Raw genomic sequence first — 18001 nt, forward strand, 5'->3', positions numbered from 1 at the left:
AGGAAGGATTTTTGGGGGGTTTATATTATTCAATTCTGGGATTTTTTGGATAGGAAAATTTGGCATGTATCCTTGGCAAGGATTGTTTGGGATGTTAGAGGTTTGTGGTAGTGTCTGGGCTGCATAGTTTTGCAAATAAAGTACAAACAAATGTGTTCGGGGGTTAGCTTTTGGTCGAGGGATTTTTGGAGTTTTGTTGGAAGCTTAAGGATTTTTTTGGTCTTGAGTTCTGCCCCCATTTGATCATCCCTGGCACTAAAAATCACAAGTACCCCCCTGGGGGTGCATCCCTAGCATGGTGGGCACTTTTTGGATGCTTCCCTCCCCCGTCTTTGTTTCCAGGTGTAATCTCTTATGTGGATTAATTTCTTGACCTTCTTATGTCATTTCATGTTTTCTTTTTATGTGAAGCAATTTCTATTGTAAGCAAAGGGATAAAGGCATATTTCCACAATTCTTTACTTTATTATTAAAAAAAATTATTGACCAGCTTTGTAATAATACTGCAATGCATTTATTACTTAGCACTCGATCTCACAGAAACAATGAGGAAATAAATAATTACCTCCCCACCATATAATAAATGAATAAATTGCACTGGGCCACAAACAAAATGCTGCTAGTGTATGCAGGATCTATGAAAGACGTATCAGCCAACAAATGAAAAACATGAAATGTGAACAGTGAAACTGCAAGGCTGATCGAACTGCGTAGAAAACTTAATGCGGCAGAGACATGATAGAGACCAATCCGAGAGTCAAAAATGCATAACTGTAGACAGCTGTTTCGGACTCTTTGGGCTCCTGACATCACCTGACATTGTTTTGCCGACAAAACTCTTGCACGCGTTGCGTGCCCTTTGTTTTTAGTTGAAGTCCGCTCACGTGATCTCTTCAGTGAGTGAGTCTCTCGATGGCGGACTAATATTAGTGAACACGTCGAGTTAACGATATTTGCGATGTTCTGTGTTGAGGTTTCCCCATGTTTTGTCTCCAAGAGGTAAGAAAAAACCCTTTTATTACGGCGTTTAATTCGTGTTAAAGTAGGGAATCTAATCCACTCCGTCGTCGTATATATTAAACTGATACACCGAACACTTGTAAAAACAAATCGATCGACAGACGACCTGGGTGCAAGAGGATTTTTTATTTTCTCGACGATCGCGGCTTCGCCGCTCTTTGTCGCCGCAAAAAAAAACCTCTGGCACCCAGGGTACCTTTTAAAATACTTTAGGTAGAAAAGCACAAATAATCCAACCTTCTAGAACTATAAGGGACACAAAGCGGGGAGGGGATCGGGAAGAAGGTAGTGCAGTCCCGGGGGGGGGGGGGTACTCCCTATAATGGCCTATACGGGGAGGCTCCGTATATTTATTATTATATTCGTTTATTACTTCGTTTATTACAGTACTTTTCTTTCAATGGATGTTATGTTCATTTAAAAAAAACAAAGGTGTCATGTTACAAAAGTGAGAAAAACAACAGTATCATGTTAGAGTGTTTGGCAAAAAGCCAAAAGTATTCCATAACAAACAAAAGTAATACGTGACGGTTGCTACAAATAACAAAATAACCGCTTTGAACAGAATAAGAACGTGCCATTTTGATAATTGAATTAGTTTTTGTTTTTCAATTAAATAATAAAAATTTCTGTCTGTGATGAAAATTTGTGTATTGAATAAAACAGTTTTGATGTATCAAAATGCACATAAAAATATTTGGTTTGCAAGCAAAAATTGTGCAAAAAAGTGACTCCGTGGGCCGCCATACACTAACAGCTCAACCCATGACTTAAACCATCCCAACAGGACAATCACCCAGTTTCACCCCAAGCCAACCCATAAATTGAAAAAATAACTCCTGCACACTTAGTGTGCCTATGTTGGTTTTTTACAATCTGCGAAAAACGTGAAATTAAAGACCTGCGAAATTAAGTATCAATACGGTAATCAAAAGGGTTTCAAAAACAGCTAGCTTAAGGACATTCATGTTTATATGCATTCTTAGGCCTGGTTCACACTAGCGACATAACAACATAATGACATGGACATAACAGCATAAAGAAAAGTGCAGTTCTTTCCTTATTTTGTCATTTCTATTCTTATGTCATTATTTTCCAACTATATTGTTATGTTTTGTTGTTCACACTGGTGACATAAAACATCAATGTGAGGTGTTTTTTTTGCATTTGTGTGACCTTGCCATTGTGTCGCTAGTGTGAACCAGGCCTTACTGCGCATGTAATTGAATCATGTCGCAATGTCACACCACATCATGTATTGAGTGCAAGTGCTGCGAGAACTCATAGGGCTAGTAGCCGCTAGCTTCACCTGCAGTTATCCCTCTGCTTAGTGTCTCCTAGGTGCGGTGGCCTAATGGTTAGCGCGCCGGACTCCGGAGCGAGCGTTCCCAGTTCGAGCCCTGGCCGGGGTCACTGTGTTGTGTTCTTGGGCAAGACACTTTACTCTCATAGTGCTTCTCTACACCCAGGTGTATAAATGGGTACCGGTGAAATAATGCTGGGGGGTTCCCTGCGATGGACAAGCATCCCATCCAGGGGGGAGTAGAAATACTCCTAGCTGCTTAATGCTAAGGAAACCGGGATAAGCTCTGGCAGTATGCGCCACTTTGGCTCAAAGCTGACCCTTTAGTGTCCCCTACTTTTTTTTCTAACAGATTACTTTTGTTAATGATCAACTACAGTATCTATGTTTTGCAAGAACATGAAAAAATCTGAAAGTGATAAATGATCATCGCAGTGAATTTCCAATTTAAGCAATTGGAATAAAGAAGCCTGAAAAAATTCAGGGCTTCAACGGGATTCGAACCCGTGACCTCCGCAATACCGGTGCGATGCTCTACCAACTGAGCTATTGAAGCCACACATTGGGAGCGAGGTCAATTGTGAGTTCATATTTTACCCGTGAGAGGAGTGAAATGATGTAATGTATATGAAATAATTCATATACCGTAAGTTCCGTGTATAGCCGCACCCGAGATAGCCGCACCCCGATTTGGAAGCTCATTTTGGAAAAAATATAAGACCATAAAGTTTGAAGTTATGAAGTTCTATGGTACAAGGGCAACAGCACGGTTTCGAGACACTGACAAGTGTTGTTGCAATGTTAATATAAATTAAGTTTTAGAAAGCAATTTCACTTGCCATACCTTCTTTTGTTTGAGTTCACATTCTATTTGGATGCTCTTGATTCTTCGAGATTATCACTTCTAGGCACCCTACTTGTTCGTTCGAATCGTTGCGAATGACGAATGCGCAGCTGATTGTGAGAGGAGTCTGATAAACAACATGGCGGATCGGCGGCATTCTGGAAGAAACCACGTTCATTTCAAGATTCTGGAAACTGCTACCCGCAACAGGATAAACTCATGCAGAATAAGAGTTTGCCTTGTGAGTATTTGGTATCTTGGTGCCCTCGCACGCGGCGGAAAGACACTCTACTAGAAATCTTATTTTAAGAACAATTTCTCAAAACAATCGCGAATTAGGACCTTTTCTTTAAAAACGATCACTTGATTTAGGACATACGATTTAGTTTAGAGGAGAACGATCATGACTGGCAGGCTCACTGCAAAGCTGGAGGGTGGTGTTATCATGACGTCTGAGTGAATTAGGCTGAGAACTCCAACCAGAGATGTCCGGAAGCCGCACCCCGAGACGAATAGAGGAAAAAGGTGCGGCTTATACACGGAACTTTACGGTATGAACTGCGGATGGATATGAAAGTGATAAATGATCATCGCAGTGAATTTCCAATTTAAGCAATTGGAATAAAGAAGCCTGAAAAAAATTTAGTAGACTTTTGGTGACACTGTCCCTTTAGGTAAGGCTGCTCTTTACATTACATGTATTATAATTTTAAAACAACAATCCTGCGAAATCGGGCAAAAAATCTGTTGATTTAAAGTTTGATCTGTATATGCCAGGCACATTATTTTCGGGGGCAGTGTTACCGAGATATTATTTAAAGTGCTACTTGAAAATCCAATAAAGGTGTTGGTATTAATTGAAACTCCACTACATATAATAGTAGTGACCTGTCCTCACTGAAACATACTGTACTAGTCATGAAAAATGTTAAAAAGTGATATGGTGATGGATAGGTAGGAATAAAGTGGCCTAAAACTTGAAATAGTCAGATCGACCTTTACCTTTTTTTTTCTAACAGTGTTACTTGGAAGAAAATCACATTTTTAATGACACAATTTCACATCTTGGAGAATGAATTTATGCCTTTTTATTTTGTTAAGGATAATTTTGTTGATACAGTGAGTGTACCCTCATAGTTGGCGTTCTAGCATAGGTTACACAAAACTTAGTAGACTTCTGGTGACACTGTCCCTTTAGGTAAGGCTGCTCTTTACATGTATTATTATTTTAAAACAACAATCCTGTGAAATCGGGCAGAATATCACCTGATACTTAGCTGACAAGGCTGGCCTCGTCGGCTAAAATAAGATGATATTTTGCAAGATTGAGCAGGATGGGTCCAGATAATCTGTGAGCCAGCGAACCTAAATAGAACATTGGTTAGCCTAAATAGCACTTTGGTTTGCCTAAATAGCACTCTGGTTAGGCTACAGTTAGCTTAGGTAGCTTGCAGTTAGCCTTTTATTGGGATTAGGGATTTCTGGCTCGTATGGCTCGCGAGTCATGCAAGTCATGCAAGCCATTCAGGTAAGCCTAAATAGCATATTGGGTTAGCCTACATAGCACTCCAGTTAGCCAAAATAGTACTCTGGTTAGCATACAGTTAGTTTAGGTAGCTTGTGGTAAGCCTTTTATTGGGATTTGGGATTTCTGGCTCGCATGCCTCGCTGGCTCGCATATTATCCTATCTCAGCAGGATAATTGTTTTATTATTCAGTAAATTGTCAACGAACCACATTTTGCAGACAGAAAAACTGTAATTATGCAATGGTCTACAAGACTTAAGAGGAATGTTTGCAGAGATGACAGATAATGTTAACATTTTGACCATATATGGGCAGGGTGCACATTTGTTGAATATTAAATTGTAATTATCAGTAAAACCCCATGGTCACTGTTTCTTTGTGTGACTGTGACAGATGTTGTGGTTTGTTGCATGTAAAGATTATTACGTAAATACCTTTTTAATTTCTACTTTTGATTCTTGTAAAAAGACATGTTGTGTCTTTTATAGAACAACCATAAAATCTTAGTAAAAAAATTTCTTACCATCTAATCTCAATTTTAAAAGCTTAGAAACCTCTCAGTCAAATCTTTAAGGGTGAATCATAGTGCAGCGATTGGATTACACTTTTAAAAAATTTTTATCGTCATCATTATTTATTTACCACCTCAGAAATATTATTTAACTCCAAATTTTAGGTCCTTGTTAGAGTATTGTAATCTGCTTAAGATAACACATACCTTAGTATGAGAGTGATCTGGTCGATAACAGTTGGCTATTCTTGTGTCATAACTTGAACTTGACTGACTACTTATTGGAAAATTTATTTGAAATTGAGAAATATTGAAGTCAATAAATAAAACAAAATTTATTATGTTGATGATTTATGTACAGCTATCATTCACACCTACTTTAAGAATTTTGCACAATCAGTATCAGACCTAGCCTCCCATGCAGTCCTTCTAAGGGGGCGATTGTGTTACACTCCTAAGACCGACTGCGTGGGAGGCTTTATCAGACCTCGTTGCCATGCAGCTCACGATGCCTCATGACATGTTCTTTCTTTAAATAGATTATCAATGAGCACTATGGTTGAAAAAAAGAGAGAAGCCTGCATGCCCTCCGTTTAACAAGAAATCTTCTGGATGCTTAAAAAAAGGCAAGATGAGTCACAGCGATAACGTAACCTTTGATTGTCATCAGTGCGACAAGAGTTTTGGACGGAAGGCAAATCTGAAAGCTCATCAAAGAATCCATACTGGGGTGAGGCCTTTCAAGTGTCCTGTGTGTGACAAAAGTTTCCGTTGGGAGGGAAATCTGGAAGCTCATCAAAGAATCCACAGTAATAATGAGACCTTTGATTGTCATCAGTGCGACAAGAGTTTCGGACGGAAGGCAAATCTGAAAGCTCATCAAAGAATCCATACTGGGGTGAGGCCTTTCAAGTGTCCTGTGTGTGACAAAAGTTTCCGTTGGGAGGGAAATCTGGAAGCTCATCAAAGAATCCACAGTAATAATGAGACCTTTGATTGTCATCAGTGCGACAAGAGTTTCGGACGGAAGGCAAATCTAAAAGCTCATCAAAGAATCCATACTGGGGTGAGGCCTTTCAAGTGTCCTGTGTGTGACAAAAGTTTCCGTTGGAAGTCAAATCTGGAAGCTCATCAAAGAATCCACAGTGATAATGAGACCTTTGATTGTCATCAGTGCGACAAGAGTTTTGGACGGAAGGCAAATCTCAAAGCTCATCAAAGAATCCATACTGGGGTGAGGCCTTTCAAGTGTCCTGTGTGTGACAAAAGTTTCCGTTGGAAGTCAAATCTGGAAGCTCATCAAAGAATCCACAGTGATAATGAGACCTTTGATTGTCATCAGTGCGACAAGAGTTTCGGACGGAAGGCAAATCTGAAAGCTCATCAAAGAATCCATACTGGGGTGAAACCTTTCAAGTGTCCTGTGTGTGACATGAGTTTCCGTTGGAAGGCAAATCTGAAAGCTCATCAAAGAACCCACAGTGATAACAAGACCTTTGATTGTCATCAGTGTGACAAGAGTTTCCGTTGGAAGGCAAATCTGAATGTTCATCAAAGGATCCATAGTGGTATGAAGCCTTACAAGTGTCCTGTTTGTGACATGAGTTTTAGGTACAAGTCACACCTTGTAGAGCATGAAAGAAAGCACACAGGCGAGAAACCACATAAATGTCCACACTGTGATAAGTCATTTCGGACTTCCACAATCCTTCGTTTTCATGTGAGAATACACACTGGCGAGAAGCCCTACAAGTGTCCCCACTGTGATAAGCGGTTTGCACTTGGCTCAACTTGCAATGATCACATTAGAATTCACACTGGTGAAAATCGTTACAAATGTTCTCACTGTGATAAAGAATTTAACCAACGATCAAATTGGAAGAAGCATGTACGACGAATGCATGCTGACAAGAAATGCTACAAATGTTCTAAATGTGGGAAATGTTTCAGTGATCTACATGTATCAGGTCTTGAAATATACTTCAAACAAACTGACTATGCCCAGGAGCCCAGTGACAATCAAAGGTCTGTACAACAATCAGATAAGAATAGCCAGATTATATCAAATGCTGGTGAGAAGTCTTATAAATGTGATGTTTGTGGTACATGGAATTCCTTTCATCTACATGGTCCTAAAACATTCAGTCAATTATCAGTTCCAACATTTATGACCAGACAAACTTGTGAAACCCAAAACCTCAATCCTACAGAAGAATCTGGAAAGCTATCAGTTGAACAACCTCCCCAGAAGCCCATTGCTGAAGAAGGTTCTGAACAGCTATTGGTTGTTAGTAATAAGAACCCTTTTAAATGTGATGTCTGTGGCATGGAGTTTAACCATCCAAGAAGTCTTAGAATCCATACAAGAACACACATGCCCTCTCACAAGTGTGACAATTGCAACAAGGTTTTGGCCACTAGTTATAGTTTAAAAAAACATGAGAGGGTTCACACTGGAGAAAAGCCCTACAAGTGTGACACTTGTGGTAAGCTCTTTGCGGATAAACAAAACTGTAACAAACACATGGTTATCCACACTGGGGAAAAGCCCTTCAAGTGTGACAAGTGCTTTGCTAGACCTAATGGTCTGCAAAAGCACAAAGAATTTCACCTTGAGAAAAAGCGCTTCCAGTGCACCGAGTGTGGTAAACGATATGGATGGGAACATTACTTTAAAAAACATAAGTGCAAGAAAAAGAAGAACTCCAATTTGTGTACACAATGTGGCAAGTGTTTTGTAAAGGCATCAGATCTCAAAAGGCATAAACAATCTCAGTGTGACAAACAACCCACAGAAGAAGTGGCTATCGTTAATGTTGAAGTAGTGGCAACACTGTAGTATAGCTTTTTAGCTTAGTTGCATTGCTCTTTAATAAGTTGTTTAGTAAATGTATTATTTATTTTTAAGTGTTAGTACGCTCAAAAATAGAAAGAAAAGAAATAAATAAAAAGAAAGTTGAACAGTTAAAACATGTTTTGAGAACAAAGGATGGTGTCTTTTTTCATCACTGAACTTTGTAATTTTTGACTGATTCGTTTTGATCCTAAAATTTGAGCGGTTTTCAGCAGTTTCTGTTTTCCATTCAGTCATGGAACAAATTGTTAAACTAGCTTAGTGTGACTTATTTTTCGTTTGAACTTAATTTCGCGAAAATGAAATGGGCATATTTCACTGGCCAAAAATACGTAATTAACATAAAAAAATACAATAGAAAACGTTGAAATAAATTTGTGGGTCTTTATTTTGCAATTCTTTTTTAAAATCTTGAAAATTAAGTCCCGCGAAAATAATTAACTGACCCTGCGAAAAGCATGTAAACCATGAATGATACCACCGAATGGGATTCTGGGTAGACAGCATTGGTAAGCTTAGTAACATTTTATTGCTAATCAAGGCTTTTTCTTTCTTTGAGGGCCTTAAGAGCATGATATTTTATGCAACCTGTCTTATTATCATGTTAACTCTGTCGCAGACAAAGATTATCTTTTCCGATTTCCCAGTAAACATTTGGGTCACATTGTTCATGGTTTATTCCTTTCATTGGTCAACGATTCTTCAATCAGGTATATACCGGTACACAGCATACTCGAGTCGATAGCATGCACACTGAGGTAACACTTACAGATTTCATAATTTTTGGACAAGTTGTTGTCTGGATGCTTAAACATCATTAATCTGTTTGCAAATAGAAAATCTATATCCATTGTTTCCATTAACATTTGGATTGTTCATCTTTTTGACAAGTGGCCCGGTTTGAGTGGCTGCATTGTTAGAGAGCCACAGATTTATTAGAGATAAAATAACAAGTGAGTTGGGAACTGATGGAAGGAACCGAGTTGGAAACTGAGACTGAAACTGGAAACTGAAATATATGTTATTTGCCGGCTGAGTTTTCCCTTGGTCCCTCGGCACAGCGCACTCGAGACCTCAGACCGACCTAGCGGTAACATTTTTTATTTTTTCCTAGTTTAATTAAAAACTTTTAAATTCATCTGGACTGCTCACATTTTTATTCTTTCTCGCAATAGACCTTTTTTTCTTTTTTTTTTTTTTTAGACCACGTGATGTTACCCTTGAGAATTATTCTTTCAAATTAAAAAAAAAAAACGGAAAATGAATGAATAATTTTCAGATAGATAAAAGAAAAATGGTCACAAGAACATCACATGATCTGTTATGGGAAATTTGCATACGAAGCTAAAAAGGTCTTTTCCTCTTTACTGGATCTTCTTTCCCAGTTACCTTTTGTCAATACCCCCATGAAAGAATGATTAAGATTGTAGTTCACTCAGTCCAGTTACTACTACAAATAATGATCATAGCCTAACGTTGCGAATTAAGCTGGGTTGATGCAATAACCTATCCCCGTGGCTAAAAATACCATCATGTGGTATATCCGTTCTGCACCAGGCCCCATTTTGCGGTTAAGAACTGCATCAGGCTGTCTATAAACTAATGCATACTTGAACACCCTAAAAAAATCAGCATATTTTCTGCCCCAAAGCAAGACGACAAGCATCCCTACCCATTTCACGTGGTAGCACCCTCACTCCCAACTTTTGGTTTAGTGTGTTCCATGCGTTTGCGCAAACTTGTTATCTGCAAACTTATTTCAATCAACCACCACAAGCCCAGTAAATGATCTTCATAAGTCAGTGAGGTTAGCTTGTAAAGCTATTTCTTCTGTGCAAATACGAGACACATCACACTTGTTTGAGGCTTAACACGAGCTATTTTCATTAAGTTGTGGCTGTTATTCTGCCCTGTTGTTATATTTTTGAGAAAAATTAAGTGGCTTTGATCGTGGCAGGGTGTGTGCATTTTTTCTACGGTAAGATCTGGCGGTTTCTTTCGTCGAAAAATGGACAGAGTAGTACATTAATAAAATTGTTACTCTGTAGATCGATCACTTTTACCCAATTGCTGTCCACCCACCATCCATCCATCCACCTTCCTATCCATTTTCTCTAGCTTGTGATTGGATAATAAAACTCGAGCAACGTGCTTTAACCACTCAGTTCTGAATTTTACGACTAATCGGTAGTTTCCCGCATCAGAGTTTCTTAACGTACATCTCTAAGGCAAGTGTCTCTACGCCCGCTCTACGATTTGTTCAACGATTCGTTCCACGTTTCGCTTCCAATTCCCTGAATATTCGCAACGTTCTTCGCGAAATAGCTAACGAAATTAACATTAAGTCAAAATACTTGTTCCAAAAACAGAATGTCACGTGGACACAAACTTGCACGAAAGGTACGACAATAGCCAAGATGTTGTCTTCTCGACCAATCAAGTGCGAAGCAAAATCAGTCGTGAGTTGGCTTCAGCGAAACTAATACATGTAACTGATGACGATGATGATGATGATGATGATGATGATGAAGCTTTCATCGCTTGTATTTCGGTGCTTTCGGCGCCTGTATTTGTGTTTTGGCAAGTATTTCGGTTCCTATTCGTCTATTACATTTTTTCTGCTCTAAATTTTCTTATCCGCAAAACGTCCAAACATTCAAGTTTTGGGAAACAAAGAAAAAAACGAATTACACGTGACAGACGTTTGCAGGTTTTATGTCGATTAGCATATATATAAAACGCTTTTTTAATTATACCCATTCGAATCCATGTTGTGTTCTCTTTATTTTTAGTCATTTAAAAATGCCTGTGAAATGCTTTCGTTTTACAACTTTTGTTTTACGTCCAAACATATTTTTCAACAATCCCCCTCCCCTAAAAAATCTTAATTTTCCAAGTTACATTATAAATTGCTCACCGAAATTTCACAAACGCACTGCCTGTTTAATATGAACAGTTTTTATTTTCATTTTAATGTCGGTGTAGCGCGGATGGTCTTATTAGATGTCCATTTTTATGCCATTCTATTTTTGTCATTGAATATTTATTCTACTCATTTACTCCTTATGTCCTAATCATTTTCGTTCTTTTCAACAAAAAGCACGGACTGTTTCTAAGCGAATACCAAATTTTCGGCGAAAAGAACGAGCCCGGAATTTTTATTGTTTTGCGTATGACTTTCTTGGTCATCGCGTCATAATTTAATAACGTGCAAAAAAGAGCAAAAAAAAAAACTGTCTCTGTAAAAAACGTTTGAGTGACCAATTCTGGGTTTCTTCAACTGAAGAAACTTAATTCAATCGATATCATGATGAAATCATGTGAAGAATTGCTGCAGTATTTTCCCTCGATCTCCGAAAAGAAGGACTTTCACTTCACCTATATCATTAACTGTGTCTTCAACAATATTATATCCTATGCTGCCATCATGTTGAACATTGTAGCAGTCTACGCGATAAGAAAAACTTCGTCGTTGCCGAAGACTTTAAAAACATTGCTCCTGAGTCTCGCTGTTTCTGATGTTGGTGTTGGTTTAGTAGTCCAACCATTTTATACCGTAATTCTTGCCAAGTTGTTACAAAACAATTCCAGCTGCAGCGGAAATGAAGCGTTTCATATCATTCTCTTCTTGTTTTCCATAGCTTCGTTCTCTGGTGTTGTGGCTGTAAGTGTAGACAGGTTCTTAGCTATTCATTTTCATCTCAGATATCAGGAACTTGTGACTCACAAGCGTGTTGTTGTTGTGGTAATCTCAATATGGATGCTTAGTGCATTTCTCTCTATAATAGTTTTGTGGGTTCCACCCGATATTTACTATGCTATAATACACATTCTAGCATTCGTTTGTCTCGTTCTTACAACACTGGTTTATATCAGGCTTTATTTAGCCGTACAACAGCACAAGAATCAGATGCAGGCTTTGCAAGTACAACAGGAAGCACAGAATGGTGAAATGGCAAATTTTGCTAGCCTCGTTAAATCTGCATTTGGTACATTCTACGTATACTTCCTGTTTTTGGTTTGTTATTTGCCTCACTTGATCTCTATGGCTGCCATTGAAATGAACGGCCCGAGTATCGCGTTAAAGAAACTTTTTCTTTACTCAATGACACTAGTATTTCTTAATTCGGCTTTGAACCCTGTAATTTACTGTTGGAAGATGAGACACATTCGACACGCTATCATGGACATACTGCGAAACATATCTTGGATCAGAAATCACCCGTCACACTAATCAGGAACGGCCATGCTATGCCACGATTTCTTGCATTCGTTGCTGTTGTTGTTGTTGTGTTGTTGTTGTTGTTGTTGTTGTTGATAGACGTATTTTGTATGACAAGGACCGCAAGCAGATCTGAACTCGGGCTGCGTAAGGACAACGAGCGTTGCGAATTCAAACTAAGCAATGTTATTGTGTAGTATACGAATTGATACTAGAATGAGATTCATATAGCTTAGTGTGATATTTCTAACATGCCGAGTTTAGTGGGAAACTCGTTACTTCGGAAACAAAAAAAATATAACAGACATTACTTCTGTGAAAAAAGAAACTAGATTAAATTATGTAAAATACCACAATGAAAGAGACTATATGTAACAGTTTTCTTGCTTTTTGTAAAGAAAAACCAATTTTACATGAAGTGTTATTGTCTTTTCGGTGACAAACAAACTGGAAGTTGAAAGCGTGGAAGGTGAACGCGTTGGATTTGTTGTTCACTGTTTTATCCGCTTAATCTCGTACCCAGATGTCTACTTACCACGAGGGTTGAGAAGATCTTGGTACGAGATTATTATCCACTATGACATGGTGTCTGTGTGCTTGTAATGGAGGAATCGGTCGGTAGTTGTTTCGCAAGCGCTTTCTAAATATAAAGGTGTAAAATGTAGCCACTTTCGCTCCAAATTTCTAACATTCACATGGCATGTATTTACGCTGGTAGTGTTGTAAAATTTATTTTCCGTCTTGATTTACATTTTACTTCAGTCTGAAAGTTCTTATCATTTTGGTGACACTACAGCAAATCAACCAGCGGATTGGTTAATAAAACACGTGCAACGTGGCTTAACCAATCAGAGGCAAGGTGCTGTCTTCTCAGTCAATCAGTTGCGAAGCGAAATCAGTCGTGAGTTAGCTTACGTGAAGTTTTCCGCGTTTCACATCGGCTGTATACTTTACTTCAGCTGTGGTTCGTTTTACATTTTCCAACCTAGAGTATCCGATGAACCTACCCCTTATAAATTTCGAAAACAAAATCGAAAGGAGGACTGACTACTGTACTTTTTCAGAGAAATTTTGTCTGACAGACGTTTGCAGGTTTTCATCGGTTAACATATTAAATGTTTTTTTTCCTCAGATTCTCCTTATTTCTTTTACTGTGTTTAGAACTGAAATTTTCACGAATTGCTTCCGATGGACCACGTTTTTATATGTGAACTTATTTCAATCAATCGCCTCAAGGTTAGAAATCATTTCTAACCTTGAAATCATTTCTAAAATATCTTATCAGTGATAAGATATTTTTGCTTAGCGATCGTCAAATGTCCACATTCACAACACGTCTTGGTTTTCATGTGTCTATTATAAAAGAGGTGGTGTTTTTTACGTTTTTTCCTTTTTTTTATTGCATTATCCTTATACGTTATATATCTTTTTTTTTTAACAATGAGAGCCTTCCATTCTTTTTCAACAAAGAACACGATTTTTTACAGCTTACACACGGCGGAAAAAGAGACTTGATTCTATGCCTTCGCCTATTACGAATGATCACGTGGTACAATGTATATGTATACGCGGTGTGTGCACTCTTTAGGCAACTGATCAAGACACTTTCTTACGTTAGCCGAGCCAAGTGATTGGTTAATAAAATTTGGCCAACGTGTACTAGCCAATTAGAGCAAAGCGTTTATTTCACCGTCAGTCATCGGAAGCAGCCGCGAGTTTGGCAAGCGCGGGAAGCTTCCCGCACACTCAGACAACCTCGATTATGGCTGCTGCTTCAATTCTTATTCGTTCCCTTCTTTTAATCTTAACATCTGCAAACAATTCAACGAGGAATATCACCCTCCAATTTTTCGAAAAAAAGAAGTACTGAGGATAAACTTTGTTTGACAGAAGTTTGCAGGTTAACTATTCATTAACATATGAAAAGCCTTCAGTTATTGATAACTCCCTCGATTGTTTAACAACAAGGAATAAAACGAGCTGTTTAATATGTTTTTAATATGCTGATGGTGCTTAATCTGCTCTGTTATGTCTTTGGTGAGACCTAAGCAGTTTTGCCTTTTTAACAAACATTGCGAATTATTTCCTGACAGACACCTAGAATTCTCTTGGACAATGCATTTCATCGAGAAAAACCTTCAGCCACACTTTGCAATGGATCTTCCTCGCTGTTTTCCGACTCGCTCGCCACACGGCAATGAAACTTCACGCAGTTTGCAGGTGTACCATCGATCAGCATACTATAAAGCCTTTTGTTTTTGTTTCCTGCATGTTGTCGTTTAGATCAAACATGTAGCTTAACATCTTCAGTCGGTAGTATTCTATTCATGGTTATAAACGAAGTGTTTTTCCGGTTAACCTGTTCAGTTGCCTGAGTACAATTTGACAAATGATAAAACAAGACCACGATATTGCCAAAGACGCAAATACTTAGCTTTGAGGGGATAGAAAAAATGTAACAGACCCCGTACAGTTGACGTTTAAAATGTGGGATGACCCGTACTTTTTTATTTTATAAAATAAAAGTGTGGATGGATGTGATGCTTAATCTCTGAACAGTAAACCGCCGTAGTGAATAAGCTAAAGGTTCGAGCGATAGCACTTGCTCGAGACGTCTGCTTTAAAAAATTCGCTACGCCGTTAAACTAACACCCCCGCGAAGGAGCACAAAAGCATCAAACAAATTAAGAACACTAATGTTCGCATAGTTGAATGGAACTATTGTTCCACAGTTCGTGCTGGTCAAAAGACCAGAGTGTCCAGAATTAACTAAACTAAGTTAATAACTCTTAGAGGCGTAACTGTTCGTAAAATAGAAAAGTAGTGACCAGGTTGTTACTTGGCTTACACCAAAAACATTAAGCTTAACTGTTTACTTAAGTTGGATTCAACCAAACAATAGTTGCCTACGCATGGTATTTGAATTGAATTGGAATAAAAGGAAAGGGATTAGAGATAGGAATTTTTTTCCACGAGAAATTTTCCAAGCTTGCAAAACAAAATGTAAACAAGAACATTGAGAAGCTTGAGAAGCTTAAAATCGGGCGCTTTGCCTTGAAAGGCAGGGTTCAGTACAGCAGAAACCACGAAGCAGTTACTTAAGTAGCACTCAGTCCGACTGTGTTTGTGTAAGTCACAGGGCTTGCATGAGCTGTATTAGTGTGCATAATATAATATCTAGAACGTTGTCGAGATTGCATTATTACTTAATGACATGATGGTTTCAATTTATAAATGTATTTCACACAATACAAATAAACGATTGAAGTAGACGACTAGAAAATGTAAAGTTTTAAGACTTAGCAAAGTGCAGTGTATTGGTAATACTGTAAGGTGCGGTTTCACCTGAAGGTCGTGTGCTTTTCGGTATTTTCCAGACATTGCACTTTGATGGGACAGTACTACAACTGTTTACCGGGGAACTACTATTGTCAAGAAAATGATCACAACTTGTTGATGAATGATTGAACATTTGTTTCATACCATTACTGTAATAGCAATTGATGAAGGCTTTTAGTCCTGAACTAAGGACTGGGAAATACTGAAACCCATTATCAGCCACCTTAAACGGAAATATCTTGTTGGTGTTCAAGGAATCCAAGGAAACTTCACTCATCCCATGTATCTATGTATTGCGGTATTTTGTAATTTTTTGAGTGATTTTTGGGGATGTTTGGCAGGTGATAGTTTTTTTAAAAGAATTAGTAAAATTTAGACAACTAAGAAATATTGAAAATTTAATGTGAATTTAACATTGGAATTTGAAGTTAGAAATTGGCAGACGGACACCAAACAGTCCCGTGACATCCTGGAGTGTTTTTGCATGGGGGTCAACTGTGTGATGATGTTTCCATTTTTTTCTTCAATCCCCACTGATAAAGAACTGTTGTTGGTGTTATGTTGGTGTTATCACATGTCAAGCCTTTAACAAGGTATGAAAGAACACAAGGATTTAAATTATTCTGGTGCTCAATTTTTGCGTAACTAAAATTAATGTTACTCAAATTCCTGATGGATTCTGTCTTAAACTGTTACGAGCTTAGTATTTCCAAATTATTGCATGTCAATGTAAGGCAAGACAAGACATGCCTTGGTTCTTATGTAATTCTCTTAAAAACATATAAGATATTGACTATAATTTTGTCTGTACTATGGCAATTCACAGTGGGGTGGTCTTGATGTGTCTTTAACTTGTGGACTGGACTGGACTGGACTAGTAAAACGCGGACTAGTAAAACGCGGACTAGTAAAACGCGGACTTGTAAAACGCCTCTAGACACTTCCTTGGCCACAATCATCTTACGGCTCTCTTCAATACATAATGTCTCAAAAAAACAGTAACCTCAGAAAGAAGTCAGAAGCAAATAAGGTCGAAATACCGAATTTGAACATATAACGGCAAATGTTCTAATGTCACGAACGTAGGAGTCGTGTAGGCCCGTCACCTTTATTTACCACATACTGCCCCCAAATTAAAACAGTACCCTCAGAAAGAAGTCAGAAGCAAATAAGGTCGAAAGACCGAATTTAAGAGCACAGGTTACTAACGGTCAAACATATATCGGTAAGGACCCTTAAATGGATTTCGCTCATTCTCTTACCATGGGTAGGCCTTAATATGAAATAAATCACAGTATACTTTGTTTGGCTAAATATCGATTTGTTTTCGAGAAAATCGATAATTCTAAAATCCAGCAAAATTGACGCTTTCGGAGCTCAAAATTTATGCCGAGTTTGTTAGCTTCGCGTCGAAAAATAAAGCACTCTGGAAGAAAAATACCTATTTAATATCGAAGAATAACATCAAATTAGTACGTCGAAAGCAATTTCTGCTCTTGAAGTCCTTTTATTTACAAAATATAATTAAATTTATTCGACACACTTTTGATTTAATTCAAAATAGGTCAAACTTATCGCTTTATTTAAGTATGAGCGAAGCGAAATAAATGGCCGAAAATTTGGTATTAGACAGATAAATGATTGTTCTTTTCGATACTAAAAGGATTTCCTAGGGAAATGATTTAGTGCGATGCTTTCAGATCTCAAAGTTGCTTAAAATTCGTTAATTTAACCGACCGTGACATTGTTGATCTTATCAACATTATGTAAACATTCCACGCAAAGGTTAATTTTCCCCATGTGAACTTCAACTGAGTAAAATAAAAACAATAGACTTGCTTACCGTGGTGTTCGCTGATACATTGTAAATCCTGTTTTCCTCATTTACGACAAAACCTAAGCCCTCGGCGAAGCTGTTATCCAATTTTCTTGACGCGCCATTTGTAACTGATTTCCACGTCTTGAAGTGACAGTTCTTTTCCATTCATTCTTGAAAACAGTCCAGTCTTAACTGATCAGTGTAAACAGGAATACGAAGTACTTTGCTTTAAATCAACTTAAAGCTTAGCAGCAGTGGTAGATAAATCGATACGGCCGGCGAATCTTCGTTTCGAAAACCGCCATTTGAGATTTGTCGGCCCTTTGTCCTGCGGTATGCAGATAATTAATTCACACTTGAGTAACTTCTGGCACATGAAATCGACAACCACCGTGACCAGATAGCACCCTCTGTTGTGTCTCGCGGAATTGAATAAGTCAAACTGGTACAACACAACAAGGTTTAATCAAACATGGCGGCTCAATTCAACAACAGGCGCACATGGCATGCGTGCGCATAATAGTAACAAAACCGCAGACCATCATGTGCGGCATAGCATTCC

The 18001-nt window shown here is 38.2% G+C and overlaps 1 protein-coding gene and 1 non-coding gene across 2 annotated transcripts; one reads left to right on the forward strand and one right to left on the reverse strand.

The window, feature by feature from the left end:
• The first annotated feature begins 9 nt into the window (after nt 1–9).
• LOC144632405 (uncharacterized) lies at nt 10–9020 on the forward strand. Its single transcript, XM_078491052.1, has 2 exons — nt 10–999; nt 5745–9020. Exon 2 carries the CDS (start codon nt 5837–5839, stop codon nt 8042–8044), a length of 2208 nt encoding a protein of 735 aa, XP_078347178.1. The 5' UTR covers nt 10–999; nt 5745–5836; the 3' UTR covers nt 8045–9020.
• Nucleotides 2807–2880, reverse strand: Trnat-ggu (transfer RNA threonine (anticodon GGU)). The gene has a single exon. It is a non-coding gene; the product is annotated as a tRNA-Thr (tRNA).
• Nucleotides 9021–18001: the final 8981 nt, after the last annotated feature.

The sequence above is a fragment of the Oculina patagonica genome, chromosome 12, assembly GCF_052425735.1.
Source record: "Oculina patagonica isolate OP01 chromosome 12, crgOcupat, whole genome shotgun sequence".
NCBI classification, from domain to species: Eukaryota; Metazoa; Cnidaria; class Anthozoa; order Scleractinia; family Oculinidae; genus Oculina; species Oculina patagonica.

What these genes read in the sequence shown, in the direction of transcription:
- LOC144632405 (XM_078491052.1), top strand. Translation starts at nt 5,837, where the DNA reads ATGAGTCACAGCGATAACGTAACCTTTGATTGTCATCAGTGCGACAAG.